General features: G+C 36.7%; 1 protein-coding gene across 1 annotated transcript in view; it reads left to right on the top strand.

The window, feature by feature from the left end:
• The window catches only part of PCLO (piccolo presynaptic cytomatrix protein), a 333,240-nt gene that overhangs the window by 239,398 nt on the left and 68,815 nt on the right, over window positions 1–25,027 (top strand). The window contains exons 11-16 of the mRNA XM_010001252.1: window positions 10,112–10,220; window positions 10,828–10,895; window positions 13,595–13,803; window positions 18,463–18,513; window positions 20,583–20,713; window positions 22,332–22,358. Coding sequence (XP_009999554.1) covers window positions 10,112–10,220; window positions 10,828–10,895; window positions 13,595–13,803; window positions 18,463–18,513; window positions 20,583–20,713; window positions 22,332–22,358 — 595 coding nt within the window. The remainder of the gene's footprint in view (window positions 1–10,111; window positions 10,221–10,827; window positions 10,896–13,594; window positions 13,804–18,462; window positions 18,514–20,582; window positions 20,714–22,331; window positions 22,359–25,027) is intronic.

The raw sequence follows: 25,027 nt of genomic DNA, 5'->3' as shown, positions 1-25,027 counted from the left end.
GTTGAGTTTTTAAGCCATGATTTGAGTTCCAAAAGCTTATCATAATACAACAAAAATGCTTAATATAATATAAATAACAGAGTAAAGGCAATAGGATCTGGTTTTAACATCTTATGTGAATATTCCTGTAAGCTGATTGTAAGATGTAGCTGCCAGATAATCCCCATCTTGAATATACAGTATATGTTCAGTGACTGCGCATTCAAATTTATTTTAGAGAAACCTACAGAGAGTGACATAACCACGGGCCTAATCCTGCATAATTTATTTAAAGGCCTATTTCTTTCTTCATGCATGAATGTTATGTTTCTTACATTGAACCTATTTGTGAGAATTATACTTCTTCCTTGACCAAGTACTGCTGTCAGTGATAAAAATGTCCATGTAATGTTGGGACATACAAGAAAAAAAAGCAAAGAAAACACCAAAAGGAGAAAATCCAGCCTCCCTTCTTTTTGAAGGAAAAAAGAAGTGGTAACTCTACATCACTATCATATTTTTGGCATAGCTTTGCTCTTTCCCCTGTGCCTGCATGTACATTAGCATAATGACATAAAGTCATATGAAAATATGAATAAATATTATTCCTGAAAAGGATGGATAAAATTGCTTCTGTTTCTTATTAAATGTTATATCAAATTAAGATTTTTTTTATTTAAAAATCCTTTTGAAATTAATGACTATTTCTTTTGAAAAGTGAACAAATGCCGAACAATGCCAACAACTTAAGATTAGTTTTAAAATAACTTCATTGATTAGGAATCTGCTATCTAAAAACTCAACACTTGACTGAAGAATTTAGCTCAGCTTGAGTTAGAACATAAGCATGTTCATTTCAAGATAACAGCATGAATTTACCCTAACCACTGATGTTATGAAGAGTGTAACTTCCCAAAACCTTTCTTAAAAGAAGCGTTATGCATATATAGTTGAGAAGTAGATGCATAGAGGAGATGAGAACTGCACAGCAGTGGCCAGCAGTTTGGCTTTAGTCTCCTTAGTTTTCAGGTTACATGACTCTCACAATTGAGGTACTAGGGAGTAAATTCTACTTTATATTTGAATAATCACATAGTGTCAGAATTGTGTAACTACCCTGAGGGCACAGAGGGTGATTATCTAACAGAGTGACTCCAATTAGAACACATCAAGTAATGATTTGGCTCTATCCTGTATGACACTGTTATTTTAAGGTCTTCAGTCACTCTCATTAAGAAGGCTTGACTTTTTACTTAAGCAGTGGTGTTTGCTTGCTGTGAGTCACAAAAACTTTCTGTTCCTCTAGGTATCTGACCTTAAGTAGCATTGCCAGCTAATGTGTAACTGTGGCCTTTTCTCATTCTGAATATGATTTTAATGTTTAAATTATCACAGTAATTGCATTGTTTTCTGAATTGGACCCTAGACCCTTACCGGTGACACAGGTGGAGACCAGCCAGGGCTTTATCAAGCAAGGGTAGACCCCCAGGGCAGTACAAATTTGAATCAGAAGAGTCTCTGGCTTCAGGGAACTCCAGTAGATGCAGCAGGTTGGAGGTCTACCATTAAGAGTAACTTTTCTTTTGAATTAGTGTTCTTTCTCTGTTGTGCTTTCTAAATAAACCCATTTTCCTATTCCCATATTCTCCTAAGCACCAGGATGTATGTATCCAAGAGACCAAAGGTATACCAGTTATTGAGTCTTAGTATTATTATCCTCTGGGTTCTTAAGTTGGCAACCATGTGGTGTTCTTGGAGGTGACTATTTAATACATTTAAAAGAGCTGGTAGTGTTTGTGATTTGGTTTTAGAAATGTTTCTGGATCACTCTCTGACTCTTTTTCACTTCTCTTGGGGTCTTGTGGCCTCACTCCTGGTCTTTTTCTTCCTGCCATTATCTCTTTATAGTTTCAGGTTGCACTTTGGTTGAGTCAGTCCTGTGCTAAAGTGTGGCTCTGCCCTGTCTTTTTTAGGCTGCTTTCCCTTTCCCAAGCTAAGTGTCCTGAGAAGCCACACATAAATATGCTGGGATCTTGGTGACATGCTAACTCCTTGAGTGGCATGTAGGATACTACAGAGTGATATTTCTTTCCCCCCTTTTTTTTTAGTGTAGCAATGATGGGTGGTCTGAAGCCAATCTTTCCTATGTTCTTCCATTAGCAGGGGGTATTTTGGTTGTGGAGAAGAAATAGGAGGCAGAACAGGATGTCATGTATAAATCCTCCATTGGTACATACAGACAGACACCAGTGCTACTGGGACTGGAGACACTGGGTCTGTCTTGGATCCATCCTTCTGAGCTTGGTCTTGGCAGAGATCCACCTTGCTAAAGGGAAGATCAGGCCATGGGTGTCTTAGCAGGAGCCAATGGATTGTCTTCTGCATGAGGTGTGGGTACTTTTACTCTTTCTCTGTAGAAGATAGAGCATTAAAACTTTTTCTGCATTTGAAAGTACAGAAGACATTTTAACACTGATATGTTATGTCAGTTTTCTTTTAATCTAAATTGAGTTGTGGTTGGAGTCTAATTGTTTTGACAGTAGAACAGTGTTTTATGTAGACTTTGTTTGACGTGTCTGCTGTAGTAATTTCTACTCTTAAGGAGACTAGAAACTTAGTAATACACTGAGTGATCCTTCAGACACACACTCTAACTTCCACAAGAACTGTGTCTCATGACATGTCCCTCTTGCCTCTCCAAAAGAAATTTTCAAAACCAAATATTGCTCCATCCTCAGTTTTACCTGATAAAAGCTGGACTAATAGGGCTGTATTTATGTAAATGAGAATAGTGTTTCCTCAAAAATGAAAACTGAAAAAACCCTCACTGAACTCTGTATACAGCAATATTGATAAATATAGAAAGCAGACAGGGGTACAATAGTCTAAATTCTCACTTGACATGAAACTCCCATGAAAATAATGGGGGTTTATGGGAGTTTATGTATTTAACACCTATAAAGGAGACAGAAAAGTAAAATTCTTGCAGCCTCATTGTTAACTGATGTTTAGGTAAATCTTTAGGTGACTTTGAATTAAGCAGAATTTTTCATTCTACCATAAATACGTTTTTACTAATTTTGGAAAAAATATGAAGTTGTAGTAAACTCCTTTTTAAAGTGATGATTGTTTGTTTATTTTTGTTTGTTTGTTTTTAAATACACACAACTGGTAATGAAGTATTTAAGACTTTCAGTTAAATAGAACTCTACAAGAAGCTTGTCCCTCTGGCAGAATCTTTCATATGACATTACTGAAAGTGAAGAAACTACACTATGCTCTACAGCTTCAGTGAACAGTATGTTTTGAACAACATTTATTTTTCAAAACACTGAATAATACAATGCACCACAGCATTTTGTTCAACATGGTATAACTGATCATTTCTGTAACTCTAATATAATGCAATGTTTGAGGGTAGAATAGTGGTGAAAACTGTGTCAATTTATAGTTTATATAACAGTTATTTTCATAAATATTTACTCTAATCTCCATTCAGCTTGCAAAGAGCTTCAATTCAGGTAGTACAAATACATCCATGTCATCACTTGTTGCCCTAGTATGTGTCAAACTGAAGGGGGATCTGCAGAATTGTGTGCCAATATGTAGAGAAATTGGAAGACATACTAACTTGGAGAGGTGTTTAGTGCTAAGTTGATAACTGCAGCTGTACCAGTAGGTGGTGTGCTGTAAAGCTGCCTGTAATTGCCAAGTACACCCCAAATGCAAGGTTAATTAGCTCTGTCTGTGCTGTTATCAATGCCTTTTCATAGTAGCAGTGTAGCAGCCATGAGGCATAGGCAGGTCCATCAGATCATTTTTATTTCATGAACAACATATCAATTTTTAAGAATTGTGAGGGTTGTCTATATAATAATTACTGTAATAATGGAAAATATTCAGCCTGGGTGCAAATGATGAATGAGAGAGGAAGTTATGTTGTCTACAAAAAAATAATGAGTTCTGGTGTGATTCATACCCAGCAGTACAAGGAAATACATTAACACATTGACTCTCATCAACCTATTTTTAACCATCAGAAAGATTTATAAATACAATAACAAAAACTGAAGAACACATAAAGTAATTTAGTGTTGAATGTCAGACTGCAAGTTGATATTATTTCTCTTTGTTCTGAGTACACATTTAACTTTTATAGCACTTTCTGGGATTTCAAAGTCATGTTTCTGAATTTTAATTCTTCTATGAAATAGAAAGACACTAACATTCACATTCTGGTGATTGAAACTGCTAGTCTAGAGAGTCCAATTTTCTTCCCCTGTGTGAGCATTGGACTGGTAAAAAATGCAACTTAAAATAATGTTTATTTTGTGGAAGCATGAACAATGCAAGAAGGAAAGAATAAGCCCTAGCAATTTGCATTGTAAAGAATATCAGAGGCTCTATTCTAATATTGTGATATCTAGATGTTTTTTAATTACACTATCAGAGCATCTCCGAAACTCTAAAAAATGGAAAAATAATAGTTTTTATACATATGTAGTCTGATTTTTTAGAACTACAAACTCCTGACACAGGAGTCACTTTTACCTCTCCCTTTTCAGGCATCTTGGGTACACTGAGAAGACTCTGTAGTATAACAGTGTTGCAGAGTGGCTAAGATGAACTTTATAACAGTGTATATTGTGCTAGAAATGGGAACGACATTCAAGAGATGTTCAATGGCTCAATTTAGTATTCTTTTGATGACTTTCACATTCCTTTCAATTTAAACTTTGATCATGCAATCAGTTCATGTCCTAAAGATGAATCTGCAGAGGTCAGAAAATGTGGAGAATGGAAGATTGGTGGAAACTGATACACATATTGTGTCTACCAGCTGACAATTAGAAACTCTAATACCATAACCTGTTCTGTCTGCATATTTTATTTTATTTTTTTTCTTTTTTAACAAAAAGAATGTTATATATACAACCACAGTCAGCTAAACAGTACAGCTTTATCATGCAGATGGAGGAATGAAGGATGTATTTATTGACAGGAGCCACCCAAGCAGAGTAAGAGCTCCTCAAATGTATGTTTATATACGTAAAATTTATAATTTCTGTGTCACTCCTGGTGTACACAAACACATAGCAAAGTCTAGTCCAAACCTATTGTACAGTCAGTACCTAATAATTTGTTTTTTAAAAAAGAGCTTTTACATCAGTGTTTTACATTAGTGCAAGTAAGAAGTAAAGCTAATGGAATTCCTAAAACTAGTGTGAGTAGAAAGAGAACCAGTGTCTGCATTCCTGGCAGGGAGTGTTCACAGCCACAGTCTTTGAACATCTCTGAAGAAACAGACCTCAAATCATTGGCTGTGAACATTGATTGTGTATGCACTAATGAGATCCACTCCTGAAATGCCTGTAGGTTAGTATGTTTGACATAACTATGATATCTAATTTTCACTTTTAACCATTAAAAGCAACAATATGAGTGTTCTGTATAATCATAGGGTTCTGTATCACCATAGTACAGCATATTCAGTGGTAAGAAATACTATAAAGACTGAGGGTATTAATTTATTTTTTTAATCAAGACTATAGTAGTATTTTTTGATCACTCTCTTAGAAGTCTTTCTTAGGTATCTTTTTGTTATCCTAACTCCTAAAAGAGACAATATTAAAACAATATTAAAACAATATTAAAACAATATCAGTTCTAATATCTTTCAGTTTAGTTTGGAATATAATAAAAGTTGACTAGTTTAATTAATAATTACTTAATGAAGACAGAGTCTACCCAAAGGAACTACATCAAAGTACCTCTCCTAAAATATAGGAGAACAAAGACTAACTATTCTTCTTTAAGTTTCTGTGATACATGATACAGGACACATTTATATCTAACTTTTAAAATAAAATGTAAACCAAGATTTTAAAAGAAGCTGTTACATTTAGACGTAAGCAGATTTCAAAATTATCCATGAAACTAATTTCTGGTCATTTGATATTGCAGACTTCTTAATTGTTGCTAAATATTTCTCCTCTTTATGAAAAAAAAAAACAGATAGTTTGAGTATATAGCCACTCAAGTACAGGAGTTCAAAGAGAAAAGGAACAATTATTCCTTAGTTAGACTAAATTAGTTAACTCATGAAATTGAAAAGTTTATGGACATCATAGTGCAGATCTCATATCCCTAGAATCAGCTAGTTCTGCTTTCTTTGATACACAGACCTTCAGTATATATGGATAAAACATTAGCATAGTATATATTATAAAGCAAAATGCAACCATTTTACACAGAATATGTAGACACAGGTTTACTCAGGCTCCTGAGAAATTTTATATGGTGTTGTAATCTCAAATCTGGCCCTAGGTTGTAACCCAAACTCTTCTTTTTTTCACATTGTTACAATGTTCTACCCAAAAATTATCTTCTACAAAATTTCACAGATCTTCCAAGATCAGCAAAGCATGCTGAATGATCCCCAGGTACTTACTTAAGTACCCTCATCCCTGGGCTGATAGAAGCTACTTCTTGGTAGTCTCTGACTCCTCACTGTTAAAAGCAGATTTCAAGTTCCACCATTACTTAACTGCCATTTCACAAGCTGTTAAATGAGTAGGCCAAATGTCAGAAAAAGGAAATCAGTTCTGCAATGTCCAAGTTTTATTGTTATCAGTTCACAGATGATTGGTCTACTCATACCTAAACAAAATAATAAAACTCAACAGCTTATGCATTGCTAAAAAGTGCCTGGCAATCTTGAACAGCACTAATCTGTATGTATTAGGTATGGCAATATGATGCAATAGAGTAAGATTCCACCCTCTCCTTCCCATGAGAGTTTTTGGTAAAATGTGAGCTCTTCCTTACTTCTGCAGTGTAAACACTGACCCGCCCTGCAGGAGCAAGCTCTTAGTTTAAGCACTGTAAGCAGCAACTATAACAAATACATGAGACTTTGAGATATTTACTTGGTACTTATGAAGAACATAATGACTATACTGTGTCAGAGCAAAGGTACATTAAGATTTTTATAATGTCTCCAGCTGTGGCCAGTAACAGATATATATGAAAGAATGCATTAACACAAGAGGCTTCTTTTTCAATACAGCAGGACTGTAGCATGCTTTTTTAAGGGAAATAATGGTATTAATCTAGCTAAATGTGGATATCTACATGGTAGGTATGGATGTATGAGTTTTCCTTTCTGGAATAATCATATTGTAATCAGTGGAAAATGACAAACTTCTGCTGATTCCAGGTTCTAAATGTCACCATAAAGTAGATACCAAAAAGACAGAAAATTGTGTGTGTCAGCACACTTAATAGAGCAGGAAGGAGGTCTTGATGGATAAAGCTGATCTGCTGACAGTGGGAGCCAGTATTGCTGAAAATAAGTCCTTGCTTACCATCTATGCAGGATGTAGCCATCTTGATAAAATAATAATAATATTTTAAAAAAATAAAAAATGCTATAAGAAATTATGGATTTGATTATCGGTGCAATTACTGGTTTTCCTTCAGTCAGCAGAGTTGTCATGGAGCAATGCAAGTTTTCTCATCTTCCTGTTTGGTTTTTTTTTGGTGCTTTGAAGCATACGAAGTTTTGGAAACATGAGTAACATTTCCTGACTACCCAAGACTAGTTACAGAGAGTGACTGTTTTTTATGTGAAAAAACTTTATTATTGTTTATTATCTTTTTTTTTTCCCCATGAGAATCACAATCATCCTAAAAGTTGGCTTTGTAAAATTATTTTCTTCCAGCAAACGGTTTTTAGCAGTTATTTCTTAAGAAAAGAGAAATCAGCTTCTTGCTTAATTTTTTCTTCCTTAGATCCTGGGGCTATCATTCAGATCAGTTAAGTCATGTTTAAATTACTTATGAATTCACAAGGCAGCCAATAGAAAGAATATAATCCTATACTGACAGCTTAAATGGATCTCTCTGTGTGCCAAGGCTTTTAGATTCCACTGGTTTTGGTTTGCTTCTTTGTTCACACATGCTTGGCCTTGCTGATGAACTAAGTGACTTAGGTGCCATTGCACTCAGTAATGAAACCCTCACCAATGAAGTGAGGCTTGATTTCCAGGCCCCAACACTGCATTAGTACTCAGCTAGGCTCTTCCTGCCAGTCTTTTAAATTAAAGCAAGTTGCTGATGATAGCCATGTAGCTCCCTGGTAAATTTTCTTCTGAAGCCATGCAGGCAGGATGTGATGTGCCTAAGAGAGTGGCTGGATTATTTTATTTTTTTATTTATTTAATTTTTTTTTTAGAAAAGGTTGTTAACCAGTTTCTCAAATATCTAAAACTTTCCACTTCTAATTTTGTTCATTGCCAATACATAAAAGTGGTGGCTTGGCTAGGCTTACTCAAGAATTTCATACTATCATGCTCAACATCCTATGCCACAATAGAATTATGAGGGTCTGCATTGACAAGAAAACAAAAATAACTTCAGTTCCTTCCTTTGTAGAAGCCTTCTAAAGACAGAGTGCATGCTGGTATATTTGTATGGCAGAAAATCAGGGGAGCTGCATTTGTTTATAATTACTGTTGCTTTATTCCAGGGCTTCTAATTGAGCTTAAAACTAGATCTGCTCTAACAAGCAAAAGCAATGAAAAGGGCTAAATTTTAGGAAAAAAAGACAAATCTATTTTGGCAGTAAACAGCTGGCTTTACTGCCTTCTGAGCATCACTTTTTAATCATTCTACACAGTTCGTATCTCTGTAACCTGCTGCATACAAAATGGCACATTCTTTCTGACAAAAGCTATGAACAAATCTGATATTTCAAATCCTAATTCAAGGAATCCTATGGAATATTTTGCAATAAAAAGTTAAAGACTTCTTATATACTTTAATTGTAAAATAATTTCATCTGCTTTATTCCATTAACAATTCTCATTATACTTTATTTAGCAGCATGTTTTTCAATAAGTTTATCTCCACATTTCATCTCATTATTTTTCCCATTTGTTATATGCAACAGCAAAGGATTTTGAAATAAAAATATGACCCAGGTGAAGACTTGTTTTTTTCTGTGTAAGTGGTAGCAAGCTAAGTGTTTGTGGTTTTCCTTGCTGTGTGGATGATGTGGTTTTCAGATGTTTTGTAATACATTGCTTTTAGTGGACTATTAAGAATTCAATATCTTGTCCCATTAAGCATTTTTTTCCTCTAGAGCCTGAGGCTTGGATTTTTGAGATTGGTACATTAGTGACAAGTTAATGTCTTTGGAGTCCTCCTTATGACTAACTACTTCAAACTATGAATGCAGCTCTCAGAACCTGAGTTGAAACTTCCAGATAAGAATCTACAGTTTGCTTTTTGTAAGCATTTTACTGTAACCAAAAGATTTCTCAATACAATACTCCTCACATGATTTATAGAGGGATTGGTTCTGCAAATACTGAGCGTAGAACCTCATTATAGTGCTACCTTGCTCCATACTGAGTCTCCTGGCTCAGTCCTGGTATACTTGGAAGACACAGGAGATAATTTTTCAGCCTGTTTATCACAGCTCTGTTCCTATCTTCCACAATGAATTATGTTCAGCTGTTTTATCACTTTTTCATAAGAGAAGATATAGAAGACAAATTTATCCCTGAATATTTGCAGGCTGATTTTTGAAATGTGGAGGTACATTTTTCATTTAAAATCAGGGAACTTGACTACCTTTGTCTTGTATTTTCTTAAGTGACAAAGTAAAGAAAATGTATTACCAAATCACATTCACAAATTTGGTTCCATTTTGAGGCTCAGCTTATTAACAGCAAAGTACCACTGTAGGGAACAGTTATCTTCCAAGACCATGGCTGACCAGGAAATGTCTGATATATAAAATGTTTTGGTTTCTTGCCATGTTGGTAGATGTGCATGTTTTGGATATTGCAAAAGTTTTTCCACACTATGCAACCCAGACTGTGGAGAGTGCATGTATGGCTTGAATCTGAAAGGAATTAATCTCCTGACTTGTTTCAGCAGGTAAGTTATAGCTGATGGGATAATAAAAATCAACAGCCTAACTTGTATGAAGTGAAAGGGCTTTGCTAATGTGTTGTGCCATTTAAACATTCACTGAAAGTCACATCAAATCTTGTCCAAGCAGTCCATCTCATACCTCTGTCAAAATCTGAGCATGTGACCTCATGCTGTTTTGCCTTCTTAGGAATGCAGGTGCTGGAATGGAATGGCATTCCCTTGACTGGGAGAACTTATGAAGAAGTCCAAAGCATTATTTTTCAACAGAGTGGGGAAGCAGAAATATGTGTAAGACTGTGAGTTTTTCCCCATCTTTCTGTTTCCATTTTTTTGGCTTTTCATGGCTTTTTTTATTCTTATTTTATTTTTTTTAATTTTATAGTTGTTAAGGTGGAACCTTTGTTAGCATGAAACTTCAATGTAATATTTAGAAAGAATTCACTGTGAGTGTGGGAGGTCTGTTTGGTCGTTTGTTCTTTTAAAAGTCATAAGGAAAGATAAGCTGAGGCAGATGTTAATTATGCTTTTGTAAACGGTATCTCCATTATCAGGCCACAGTTTTCTCATTGACACACATACAATTCACTGAATTTACTGAGATTAGGAAAAAATGTAATTTACCACTAACTTGTCTTTTACTGAAATCTGCATCCTTTAGATGGAAGTCATTTAAGCATCATAAGAAATGTATAAACTTGCATTCAATCCATTAAAGATTTCACCTTAAAATAACCTTTTCGTCTCTGCTCTTTAACAGCATTACCAATATGTATCAGCTAAGAAGGGGCCATTCTTGGGAGCTGCTTTCTGTCATGAACCACTATTCATTTATCTACTTAATACAATAATGAGGGTATGAGGAAAGAGTTTCTTTTGTCTCAGGCTTTTCATTACTTTATTTAGGGACCTGAACATGCTCTCAGACTCTGACAATCCCCAGCACCTGGAGCTGCATGAGCCAGTAAAGGCAGGTAAGCAATAAATTGTTGCTTTGATATTGGAGGACTGGGTAGGAGCTGAAAATGTGATATAATCTAGGGTGTTAGCATTATGAACTCAGGTATTACATCCCAAATCTTGCCATGGGCAAAAAGGAGACCACACAAAGCCAAGCATTTATTGTTGGTTATTATTACTATTAGCCCAGTTCAATCCATACTGATACAGTCTACATATAATTAATGCAAAGGAAATCTCAGTATCAACACCAATATTTGCTATCCAAGAAAATCCTCCTGCTAGCCACCCTTTACTGGGACATGACACAGAAAACTGTGGCAAACTGGTGTCCCTTTGGCAGCTTCTCTGAGACCTGCAGGCAAAGCTTTTACTTTGGGAGCACTGCAGCAAGTCCACGGTGTCCTGACGAATTTGCTGGGAGGAGTCTGATATTTGTGGTGAGAGTTTTTGATTCCTCCTTGCTGGGAGATGGATGATATTGATAATTCCTTCCTCTCTACTTCATGATCTGCTTGGGGCCTTTTTTTTTGGTATGTTTTCTTTCATGGTTCATGCGTTGCTCTTTCCTCACCAGTCAGCAGCTCTGCACCGCATACAGCTTGACAGGATATCATACACTTTGCATGTGATAGATTCTTGTTTTTTGTTCCTTCTGTTCCCTCTAAAATGGATTTTGCCCAGCTCCCATGTTTGTATTAGTGTCAGTAACTGACCAGCATGCTGCTGGTAGCCCTGGGGCCTCAGCTATTGTCCTGTGCTCAACCCTTGCAGCACCCTGCTGTCACCCCAGGCTTGTGTTCCTATAAGCTGCATCATTAATCTGGAGTCAGCAATACCTCAGCCTACACAGTTTGATTACTGTTGTGCCTTTATATATCAAAATTATTAAGAATGGACATTATACTGACCAATTTTACAAGGTGAAGTGTAACTTGGTTGTTGCAACCAGCCAAGCTAGAACAAAGGTCCCAGCAAACTGGAGCAAGTCCAGATAAAACAAAGGAAGTCTTAAGGCCTAGGTTAGCTTAATACAAGGCTTGTGGTAGGTTGTTAGTAAAGAAAATATTGTATTTACTAGAATACAGGGCTGCAAAAGGAAGTACTTTGTGTGAAGTTTTGTTATCACAGAATCACAGAAGTTTTTCCTGATGTTTATGTGGCTTCTTAGGTGGCAGTGCTTTTAGGGGGATTCCCTTCTATTGAGTTAATACTGTGACTGCAGGCTTCAGTCATGGTATTAGTCATATCTAATCTAAGTTTGAACCAGCATCCACAATCTTACTAGTAATGCAGCTCTTCAGCAACCTCAGCACAAATTAAAAGGGTTTTATTCAGCTTCTCAGGGGTCTGTTCTGAGTGATTTTGTGGCCTGTTTTTTATCAGACATGGCAGAAGTTACCAGGATTAAATCCTCCATTTTCTAACCATGTAACTCTTCCCATCTGTTAATATACTTACTTTCAAGTTACCTTTTGTTAAAAATTGATGTTATTGATATTAATATTGAAAAAGAACAGTGAGTCTGACAGAGCTTTGAGACAGAGCTACCCGCATGTTTTCTTCTTAGTGAGCAGATCAAAAACATCACTTATAGATACCAAAAAATGTTTTTTGAAAGGCTAGAATCTAGAATACATAATATTTATATTAATGGAGAAAACTCCAAATGAGAAAGAACAGAAATAAAAGTAAGTTGCCCCATTCTTGCAAGTATGCTTCCTCCTAATCCAGCAATCTTCTAGTGGTTTCTGGTTGGAACAACTCTGTAGAGTCCCTTCTGACTGCCCACCCAAGTTTTTCTTGCCATCACCTCCAGGGTTTTGCAGACTGTGCTTTGAAAAGGTACAATCTCCGTTCCCTTTAGAAAGAAAAACAAAACAGATCCTGGGAGGCAGGATAAGGCTAACATCTTGCCTTAAACCTCTCACACTTCTGAGAACCTGGGAAGCAAGCAGAGCCTAATATCCTTTTAACTCTGCACACTTTAAGGCATAAATGAAACTTACTTGACTTCTTGTCTCTGTTAAATGGAAATTGCCATCTATAAAGAGAAGAGAGAGTCTCCCCAGTCATTGCTGGGGCAAAAAGGAGGGCAGTCAGACTCTGACCACAGATGCCTCATTTAGGTGTTTGTAATAAGGAAAGATGAATCAGGGCTTTTACTCTGCATTAGTTTTAATTTTATTCTGCTTTGAATAATTTGCAATACTAAAGTTTTGAGCTCTTTTTTATTTCTGTGTAAGTTATCTCAGGAGCAGAATTCAGTCCTACTGAATGTCCAGTTGATTAAAAAAAAAGGTTGATATTAAAGCTTGTTACAATGAAGTTCAGATATTTAGGTGAAACTGGACCAGTTCCCAACAGTGAAAGTTAGCACAGTCCAGTCTTTAAAACTGTAATTTGCTCTGGTATGATTTAGCATGATCAGCAAGGACTGTTTTTCCTCAGCTAGAGAATAACCTTCTCAGAAAGCTTATGAGATAAGTAACATGAGCTTACAAAATGTTGAGTAGAAAGATTGAAACTGGGATTTTGAGGTTGTGGGGGAGAATTTTTTTTTTTTTTTTAATTGTCTTTTGCATCTTCAAAGTACACAAGCTGATGATATGAAAATTTGTAAAGATCATGAACATCTCCGTGTACCATGGCGAGATGGATTTGAATGTACTAGCAGTTATCAATACAAAGCTCTTTTATTTTAATCCAGTAGATAAAGCGAAGTCCCCAGGGGTTGATCCCAAGCAGCTGGCTGCAGAGCTCCAAAAGGTTTCTCTACAGCAGTCGCCTCTGGTTACTTCCTCAGGAGTGGAAAAGGGATCTCATGGTCATTCTGGAACCACTTCTGCTGCCTCCAGTGCTGTTCCCAGCCCTGGTCAGCCTGGTTCTCCCTCAGTGAGCAAAAAGCGGCACAGCAGCAAGGTAAGAAACTTCTCAGTTATGCAGCAATAACATTTTGATAAGAAGAAGAAACTGCCTATTTGTCTTCTTTAGTGTAGGGAGAGATCACAGCATATATGGAAGAAGTCATTACTATGACAGTGATGAGTATTGCTGTTAAGATACAGAATTTGGACACAAGGAAAGGAGATAATTTGATTCATGCAAGGTCATAAAAGATTTGGCCCTTCCTGAAAGGAAATTTCTTGAACTTAGTATTGCCATTTTTAAACAAAACAATTGCCCTTTTCATTCTTTTTTATTGTTTTATGAGTAGTGTATTCTACATGATGGTGAGCTCCTAGTTCCACAGAAGCTGATATTGCAAAGACCATAGTTTTCCTTTCTGTGCTAAGCTATTGTTTGAAGTGTTACAAGCTATGAATAATCATAGTGATATTGAGCATATCTCTGAAAGCCAGGGAAAGAATGAAAAATAAATTTACCATCAAAATGTGTTTTCCAATAGCTAATTCCTGTGAGCCTGTTAGGCATAATTTCTCAATTTTTTTGCCACATCCTGTCCATTTCACAGCTGAACTTCTTTCTCCTATTGCACCCACCCAGAGCTGAAACTGGAAACTAGATCATAAACTCATCTGTCACGCTTTTCTTTTTTATGTCAAAAAGGTAACACCTGAGGTGAAAACCATTCCTGTGAAAACTGCATTTGCTTAACCAATTTGCAAGATATCTAAAACTGTTTGCTACACTGAATACTCAGCTTCTCACAGTCTTACTATTGGAAGCAAAGTTTCATATTGCAAAACAGTGTGCTTTCTAGATATGTATTTCTCTCTTTATTTTTTTCTTGGGACTGTCAGTTCCTACTGCATTATTGTTTGTAGTTTTTGTGCTTTTGAAGCTATGATTGTGATTTGAACTGCAAATGAGGTACTGCACAAATAAAAGCCAGCAGACAGTGCCTGCTTATTTCAGATAGCTCTTCAATAATAGGCTCATGTAACTTCCATATGTGGGGAAACACAACAATCTCTTTCATCCAGCAATTTACCAAAAACTGCAAGTGCATTTATTGATCAGTTTGCTTTGGATAGTAATACTGTCTGACCACAGTTCCCACAGACTTCTTATTAACTAGTTCGAGTCCATGATGCGCAAGTTAAATCTTTGTGTCAAGATTTACTGCATCTAACTTCAGGGATCTGCCAGAATTGCTTAATCTTCAGGGTAATGGTTGGTTTCGTTACACCATACTCTGGATATTGTAAACATCTACATATGAACTAGTTTACCATGTGCTCTATTTTTACCAGAGAGAATAATACACCTCTGAAGCACAATTCATGAAGCTGCCATTGAAGTGCACGTGCTGCAGGGGAAGGAGAGGGCAGGGTTCCTAGTGCAGATACCACCATTTACACTGAAACCACTTTCATTTGCGCAGATGAATCACACCCCTAAATTCACTGCATGGCATATGGAGATCCATAAACCTTCAATGTGCAGTGTAACCTGGAGAGGTGTTTCTCTCTGTCCACATGAGAAGCCTGTGCTCCCAACTTTGGCATTGTAACCTAAAGTTAGATACATGAATTTAATTATATTCTATGAAAATTCAGCTGGAGGCTTATAAAGATTAAACAAAAAAATATTTAAATTCATGCCTTTGTGTAGGGGATGCAAAAGTCAAAACTAATCAGGTAAATATTTAAAACATTCTTTGCTTATTTCTGAAAATCACATTGAGAGGCATTTATTTCATAACAATCATAGCTCTTGTTTACTTCTGTAGTTTCTGTTCATTGACTGCAGACCGAGTTTATAATGGTGTTGAGCTCTCTTAGAAAAAAAACACAACCTACTGCTCATCCTTTGTAGAACAGCTCACTGCCTGGGGCTGACAGCTTTTCTAGGCAGGCTGCAGCCTTGCCAAAGTATCACGACAGACTAAATATCCTAACTGCCTAGATCTTGTTTTTGTTGCTCTTCTTATTTTTAGCAAGTAAGAGTATATTTGGTTTTTTACAACTTTTTCTATAGAACATGCACTTCAGAAATGTTGTAGGAGTCTCTGATATTCTGCAGCATCAATTAGAAGGAAGTTAGATTAGCCATCACAGGAGAGATTTAACTTTTGGGGGAGCCTTGAGCAGACAGTATCCTATGCAGACCTGTTTCTTTTGTAATGTAAATGCATGATCATTCTATGGTGCAAATTATGTCCACGATATAAATGCCCTATAGAAACATTTTATTGTCTTTGTGTCTTGAAGAATTTGTTCTAAATCCTCATATCCTTTCTCTCGTAGAGAAGCCAGCAGTGAAATGCTTTTCCTTCTTTTCTAATTAATCATCACTGAGGCCATGAAAAAGATACTTATTTGCATCTCTGCATCTCAGTCCGGATTCAACTTCAAAGTTGGCCCAGCTCTGAGCTGGGGGTTGGACCAGATGACCTTGAGAGGTCTCTGCCAGCCTGAATTATTCATATTTCTTTGAAATGTTTGGGTAGTTCTTCGTGGTCAGTTTTAAAGAGGTTGACATCAGAAAAATAATCAAAATGTTTAACATAAAAATGCACATTTATTTTTAAAGATGAGGAGGCAAGAGCAAAGAAACTGCATGGCTAGAAGGAACTCCACTTTAACCACCTTTGGAAGTCCCTACACAAATTTAGCATGTCCATTCCATTTTCTTTGAACTCTTTCTACGTTATTTCTAGTAATACAATTTGTGTTACATGACATTTAAAGTGAACAAACTCATTACATTTGCTGTTCAGACTTCTTAAAAACAAGAGTTTTTAGACCATCTGGGCAGAGATTTTGTTGCTGCAGTACAGCTAACTCCATATTATTTTGTACCATTTTCAGTATTGTCAGTGCTAGTACTGACTCAGGTCAGAACTATTAAAGTAAAATAAAATCCATTTGCAGAGGTAAAGCATGAGAACTGTAAGCCATTTAAGCCCCACTTTGAAAGTTTCAATATTCCTTCAAGTTTTAGGAGTAGTTTGCTCTCTATCTAAAACTGTGATTTAGGATTCGCAACATTTTATAAACTATAGATGACCTATTTTAGCTGCTAGAGGGATTATACTTCTTTAAAAGCTTTGTAAGGCACCAAGAAAAGCTGAGTTAAAAATTTTCCATAAGAATTATTTTTTGAGAGGCACATGCATTTCCAGAAAAATATATTTTAATTTTTTTTTAATAAGTATTTTTCATTAAAAAAACTCATCTAGAAGACAAGGTATAGCATGAAAAACAAACAAAAAACAAGACAACACAAGACAGTGAGTGTAACTATAAAACAGGCAGGTGTGGGCTGTTCTTCTGCCTTGTTTTCTGTTGCACTAGTGTTTGGCTGAGATTTTTCTGGTTATTTCTGGTCTGCAGGTTTTAGTGACTGAGGGAATGCTTCTTCATCACAAAACCTGAAATTGCTAGTTCATCATCTTAATTTTATGCACTGGTCCAAGAGACACAGGCTTTGCATTGGCCTAAATTACAACAATTAATATCAAACATCCTGAGGAGATCTCTTCAGACCTTTTTTGGAGGGTGGGGCTGCACAAAAGATGCAGATTGCTTTTACTGTTCTCAGAAAGGGAAAGAAATCTTAATTACACAGAATGTTAGGCTGCTGTTCAGATCTGGAAAAAAAGGAAAAGGTGACTTCCAGATCAGTCTTCAGAGAACAGTAAGTTTGTCCTTGTTTGTATCCTTTGTGTTCTGCTTCATCAACCAAGGAAGCAGATGTGAAGACAATGCAAAATATTGAAAGACTGATACTGAACAAGAGAGGTATTTTTTTCTTGTTTGAGTGATGACTTGAAGATTAGAGATAGGTCCAGGGTGGCTTAAGGGCACCAGCATTTAACAGAACAACATATTTTTTGAGAGTCCAGGATTTGAAGCAAATGGTAATACTATTTTCCAACTACTAGAAGGTAAGAAAAGACTGTGGGGAAAAGTCACCAAGGATTTTGTTGCTTTTGTCAGCAGCCTAGAGAAGCTCAGCAGTAGAGTACAGGGAGGAACAGGCAGGATTATACAGTGACGTGAAAGGAAGTACAGAAAACTTAAATTACATGTCATAGAAAGTGTGCAGAGGAATTTGAAGATGAAGTGGTGTAGCTGTATTGATTATCAGAAAACACAGAATAAGGCAAAAGATATCATCTGAGATGGCTTGCAATTGTGAAATCCACTTATCACTCAGTTTTAGCACTGTTCTTTCCACCCTTTCTACCCAGTGTCACCTGATCCAAATTTAAACTAATGTAACCTTTGTCTTTCAATAGAAATCTGGCTCTGTTGTGCTTGACATGGGATTTGGTTTCTCTTTACAACCCTTACTTTTGTTAGGTAAGGTTAACGCTGTATGTCTTTTTCTCCTCACACCTTCCTGTGTGACCAGTCTGCTGACTGAAGACTTTGGTGTTCAAGTTGTCTCATTCTGTGCTCGCACAAAGACTGATCAATGTGGCTGGGAGAGGCTTTAAGTACTTTTGAAATACCATAACTATTAGTTTTGAGCATATGGTTTTTAAAAATGTGGCAATACAGCAGTGTAAACAAACACCTTTTAAAAAATAAACTTTGAAAACCTGTTGCTGTCAACATGGGTATGTGTATATTTCTGAGTGTGTGCCTATGTATTTTAATCTGGCAGCCCACTGAAACCATGAAGGCTGTTTCCCATCCAATCACTGGAGAAATTCAGGTAAATATGTAATTTTTGTTGTTTAAAATGTTGTTGCTACTTACTGCTTTTTTCTGATTAATAAGTTTCATAAAACAATCTCCATTAACTCATTTCTTATTCAACTCAAACTTCTTGAAATGTTACCAATGTAAGTCACTGCTTGATTTTTTCCTCTGTCTTTAACATTGATTTATGAAATATGAACAGAGGAATTGAAAATACTACTGCTCCAAAGGGGCTAAAAATGTGGTGGAATTCACTAGAATTTTTAAACTTTGGACACTTATTGTGGTTTACTTCAGAAGATCACAACTCTTCATTTAAGCAAAGACTGCTGTGGGTTTCCTATAGTGCAGGGTATTTATTTCCATGCAATGACAAGTTTATGGTTAAGTCATTTATCTTGATTTCAGTAAAGCATTTGACACCGTCTCCCACAGCATCCTTGTAGATAAGTTGATCAGGTATGGGTTTGGTGATCAGGTAGTGAGGTGGATTAGGAACTGGTTGAAAGGAAGGAGTCAGAGAGTTGTAGTCAATGGGGCAGAATCTGGTTGGAGGTGTGTGACTAGTGGAGTCCCACAGGGGTCGGTACTGGGACCGGTGTTGTTCAACATCTTCATCAACGAGCTGGATGAGGGTATAGAATGTACCCTCAGCAAGTTTGCTGATGACACTAAGCTGGGAGGAGTGGCTGACACACCAGAAGGCTGTGCTGCCATTCAGAGAGACTTAGATAGGCTGGAGAGTTGGGCGGGGAGAAACATGATGAAATTCAACAAGGGGAAGTGTAGAGTTTTGCATTTGGGGAAGAACAACACCATGTCCCAGTACAGGTTGGGGGCTGAACTGCTGGAGAGTAGTGTAGGTGAGAGAGACCTGGGGGTCCTGGTAGACAGGAGGATGACCATGAGCCAGCAATGTGCCCTTGTGGCCAAGAAGGCCAATGGCATCCTGGGATGCATTAGAAAGGGTGTGGTTAGTAGGTCAAGAGAGGTTCTCCTCCCCCTCTATTCTGCATTGGTGAGGCCACATCTGGAGTATTGTGTCCAGTTCTGGGCCCCTCAGTTCAAGAAGGACAGGGAACTGCTTGAAAGAGTCCAGCGCAGAGCTACAAAGATGATGAAGGGAGTGGAACATCTCCCTTATGAGGAAAGGCTGAGGGAGCTGGGTCTCTTTAGCTTGGAGAAAAGGAGACTGAGGGGTGACCTCATCAATGTTTACAAATATGTAAGGGGTGAGTGTCAGGGGGACGGAGTTAGGCTTTTCTCAGTGATGACCAGTGAAAGGACAAGGGATAATGGGTGTAAATTGGAGCATAGGAGGTTCAAGGTGAATATCCGGAAAAATTTTTTTACTGTAAGAGTGACAGAGCACTGGAACAGGCTGCCCAGGGAGGTTGTGGAGTCTCCTTCACTGGAGACATTCAAAACCCACCTGGATGAGTTCCTGTGTGATGTACTCTAGGTGACCCTGCTCTGGCAGGGGGGTTGGACTAGATGATCTCTCGAGGTCCCTTCCAGCCCCTAAGATTCTATGATTCTATGAAGTCTTACATAAACTGTCTTTATCTTTTTAAAATAGAGGAACTGGGAGCAGCAAAAAAAATTAAGCCTAATTTCCTATACATTTCTGTCTCTTTTTTTTCCTTAATTAATCCCTCTCTCCTATACAAGTACTAAGGGTCTTCCCATAGTATAGGATGCTCCTGAGCTTGGGCTCCTGGTAGTCAGAATGTGTGTAATTCCTACTCAGTAAGATGGCAATTGCTCAGAATATCAGAGGTTCAAATTAATCTGCTTTTTCTTGATTGGAATAAATCAATATAGGTGTTTGGGGTTTTGGTTTGGTTTGTTTTGGTTTTCTTAAACCAATAGTGGCAAACTTAAAGCAAAATTTGTTTCAAGATATAACACAATCATCTAACATCGCATTCTAGTCAGGAGAGAGGGACAGAAATTTCTAAAATCTGGTTATTTCAGCCAAAACAAAGATCTAAAACTCATTAAAGGGATTTTGAAGAGGTATTGAATCATTTAGGAAGTAAAAATAACATATACTTCTCTGTGTTTTAATGCATTCTCTAGCTTCAAATCAACTATGACAAACACCTTGGCAACCTTATCATTCACATCCTTCAGGCAAGAAACCTTGCTCCCAGAGACAACAATGGTTATTCTGATCCCTTTGTTAAAGTTTATCTTCTTCCTGGGAGAGGGTAAGTGTAGGAAAATTTTTAACCTGACCTTTCTTTGAATTTGGGCTAGTTTCTTGTCATTAATAAACAGAACTGAAAGGTTTTTGCTATAGACAACTCAAGTGCAACACCAGGAAAAGAGATGGATTTTTAATAGGGAGCCAGATCCTATTCCCAGGACAATGTGCATACTTTACTAATGACCTCAGGGACTTCACACTTCACAATAAGTCCTGTAGATTTTCCTTTTTTTTTTTTTTTTTTAATGCTTCCATTTAAAAATTCTAATATATGCACAAGTATGATTAAAAGAACAGCAGACTCAACTGAAATATACTGAATATATGTAATATTGAAAGCTACATGTTAAGGTTAAAATGGAATTGTTGCTTCAGATTAAGACATTCTGAAATTGGGACAGTTTTGTAAACATGCAGAAGTACAGTATCTGAGATAAATTTAAGATTGCAGTGTAATATCAAAGGCAAGAAATACTAAACAGAAAAGATTAATTCAATGTGATTTTTTTTTAACTCTTTCTTTAAAGAAGAGCTAAGATGTGGGTTTAGAAATTATGGTAATTTTTGATCTAACAACTCTACAAATCACTAATAATTTTTTCACAGACCATTGCTTTTTTGGACTTTGTAATTAAAAATGGTTCATTAGTGTTTCCTTTGAAGGAAATGTTCCTGTATCAGCAATATTAGAACTCTTTTTTGTTCCCTAAACTTGCAGAATGTCATATGTATGCATAAGTATACATGGTTATAATAAACCTGCTGACTTCAGTGACAATATTTACAGCTAAGCTGAAGGACCAGGCTTTGGATTGCAAAGACGAATTCCTTCAGACTTCTCTGCTTGTGTAATCACACTCATCCTAAAAGGCTCTTAAGCTAGAACTATACAACTAGAAATCTGTATTTCTCATCTATTAAAGTAACAGGAAAGGTCCCAGTTCAGCATTTGGTATGTGGCAATGCTGCTAAAAGCACGTGAATAGTACAACTAAAGGCATGTGTATTCTTTTGTAGCTTGCTGATTCCAGCTATGTAGGATTCAATATTGTTCAGTGGCACTGAGCCCAGAACTGTTACTCAATATAATGGGAACAGGTCTTAAATCTTGAAAGGGTTTTTAATGCACCTAAAAGTCCTGTAAAATACTTGTCAAATAAATGTTACTGGGAATTTTGCAGGTACATTCACTGATGTAGAAATAGGGCTTTGAACTAGAGAGACATTCACCCTGCAGAGGTCTAAGCCAGATCCAAGTATAGGTTTAAACTTGCAGCCAGGTTGTGAAGAATTTGGATTTTCGTTTTGTTTGGATACATTATTTTAAATCATAGCAAAGTTACAGTTTTGCATGTAACTTGAGGTTTTAGGGGAAAATGAATATGAAGATCTTCTCATAAGTGCCAAACTCATTTCTGAAAGGAGGAACTTGAATTGCTACTGAATAATTTTTTTTTCTGTAGTACAGTCCATGCTAAACTACTTATTCTTCCTAAGGTTTCTCTTTTGACTCTGCTGCTTGAACCTACCCATTATTCATATGTTTTCTTTCATCTCTGTTCTCATTTCCTCTCACTCTGCTTCCTCTGTGTTCCTAACTGTAAATGCTGGGTATGCAGACAAGTCATGGTTGTCCAGAATGCAAGGTAGAGTGTACTGTCTTCCAATTTTACTCCTTCATTTTTGAGTGTATGCATGATATTCTGATAAGCCTGTGCATTGAACTACAGATTTCTCTTGAGTTTTAATGACATGTGATTGTAACATGGTTTTGTGTTCATTCTCTGATAAATCCCATTGCCAATCATGACACCAAATCAAAAGGAACTGGAGCCAAGTAATTAATGTTCCTTGATGCAGTAAAATTCTAGGGCCAAACTCTTGATGACAAACAAAATTTATTTTGAAGTCTGGAAGAATTTTGTTCAGAGATATCTCAAAATTCTTTCTCACACACCAAAAGATGCTAAATAATTAACTGTGAACTTGTACCTAGATTTTGAATGGTGCAACTGCCGAGAGAAACGGGCACTGTTTGGAAAAGAAATGGAATATTTTTCTCTCTACACCTTGCATAATGTGTAGACATTGGAGCCAGGTATAATTCTAGATAATTGCCCAGCTGGCTTTAAAACTGCTTGACCACATAAATGGAGATTTGCAGGAAACAAGATTTATTTTTTTGTTATTGAAATTATTAGTGCTTTGTTTGTCCTGGAGCTAGAAACATAAGGCCATTCTCAAGATATGCTAATATTAGCCCAAGCTAAGTACATAATAATAGTAGTTCAACCCTAATTCTGAATTTGTTTAATAGTAGAAATCTGATCAAACAATACAACAGATTTGTTCTAATAAACAGGTGTTCTCTATCATCAGCCTGTTTCCTTGTTAATAAAATTATTCAGTGAATTTTTTACATGCCACTTTTTATGTGTAGTTATTCCATTATACTTTTCTGATTATACTGTTTTTCACTGTATTATATATTAATAAACTATAATTAGGGAAGCATAGACAAATGATAGAAATGTAATGCAGTTTGTATCTTTTTACACAGAAAACTGAATTTAAAGGGCAAATTATTTCCCAGCAGATATAAACTGGCTTAATTAATGCCTTTTATTAGAGCATCATCATTTTTTTAATCACAATTTTTTTTTATGGAAGATGCATCATGGATACTAACTTAATGAATTTGCCAGATCATTCCCTTCAGTGGTGTTGAAACCTTCAGCTGCCATCCAGCTTAGTCTAGGTCTGCACCTCCTTACGAGGAGCCAAGGTGTCCTGCTTCCCTCTGCAGCAGATCCAGACCACAAGTTGCATGAATGTGGGCTAATGCCACCCTTGCCAGTTTAGATCCAGATACTCTACCGACTTCACTGGAAATACTCAGAATTACCATGTTAGCAACATATTTACCTTTTATCACTGCCAGTTCTGAAACTCAACACTGCATGAATCACCTTCTCATGTATTCCTGAAAGGAATCAAAAACATTGGAAAGGCGATGCAATTGTAAGCTTGCAAAAGGAAATCTGTAAAAGGAAAGGGAATGTCTTGGTGTCGTTTTCTTGGCTGAGTGCACAAAGGGTCTTTTCCTACTTTCTTCAAAATGATTAAAGTTCTTTAAAACCAGTAGATCATCCAACATTTAGATAGGCCCAAGTGGTATAATACTGTCCTGGCTTCATTAAGAAGTGGGGTTACTCTCGATCTAGCAGAAGTTTGGATAAGTTAATATTTTAGTAATAGTTGAGCAGAATAGACAATCATTTGAGGAGCACTGTAAGCCCAGAGAGAGAGAGAGAGAGAGAGATGCTGCCAGCCAAGCTGTCACTTGCCTGTGTCCCATGTGTCTGTATGGGCCAATCTAATCTTATTAATACCTTGAGTGATAGAGATGCTTTTTTTCAGATCAGAGGAGGAAAATAAGGCTACTGAGGTGGTTCAAAAATTTAAGTGCATTAGTGAATGGGATTTGTCATTGAAATCTAGTTTCCAAAAGGATTGAGATTTTGTATTTCCTTCCAAGGAATGCAAAGAGGTAACTTTGTGTGAGTTTCTTTTTCATATTCTCTTGGCCCCTCTACATTTTAATTAATCCTTTTTATTTTATGGATATACAACAGGAAAACAAAACAAAACAAAACAAAAAACACCTGTGGCTGGTGGAACTGTTTGAACTGTGGAGAGCTTCTGCTTTCTTCTTATAAGCGAGGTGGACAGATGCTTTATTTCACAGGTCCCAACACACTTGACATTTCTCACTGGAAGCACATGGATAGCACGTTTTGCAAGAAAATAAATGGAATCACATAGAGCAAAAATAGCAAAAATAACTGCAAGTCCCTTTCATTAAAATATATCAGCCTAGTAGGCAGCTTGGATATGGCCACACCCTTTTGGAGAATAAGGCCACAACACACTCCAGAATAATTGGAGGGGAGCACTGCACAAAAGATTTGAGTTTTTAGAGCGTAAATGCTGGTGCTGAAGACCCAACATTAACATATATGTGTCAATGAAATATATGTGTGTTTCACATAACCTTAATTCAGATCTGCTTCAGTCTAGTACCATGTTTGCTGCACTATTAGTGACTATCTAATTAAATGAGTCCCTGGAGTGCATCTTCTGAGTTAACCTAATAAGAACAGAATCTAGTTCATTTGCTCTGACACCATGCCACACCAAAACACAGTTCAATCAAAAGACAGAAGACAGAACTGAGAATGTGGAGAACAGCTCACTTCCAAAAAAAATAATGTGGAGGAACCGTAAGAGAGATTAATAAGGCAGATACAGGTCT

Source organism: Chaetura pelagica, unplaced genomic scaffold (genome assembly GCF_000747805.2).
Source record: "Chaetura pelagica isolate M959 unplaced genomic scaffold, ChaPel_1.0 scaffold66, whole genome shotgun sequence".
Lineage (NCBI taxonomy): Eukaryota > Metazoa > Chordata > Aves > Apodiformes > Apodidae > Chaetura > Chaetura pelagica.
Note: the sequence above shows the minus strand (reverse complement) of the source record. Positions and strands in the feature narration are given on the sequence as shown.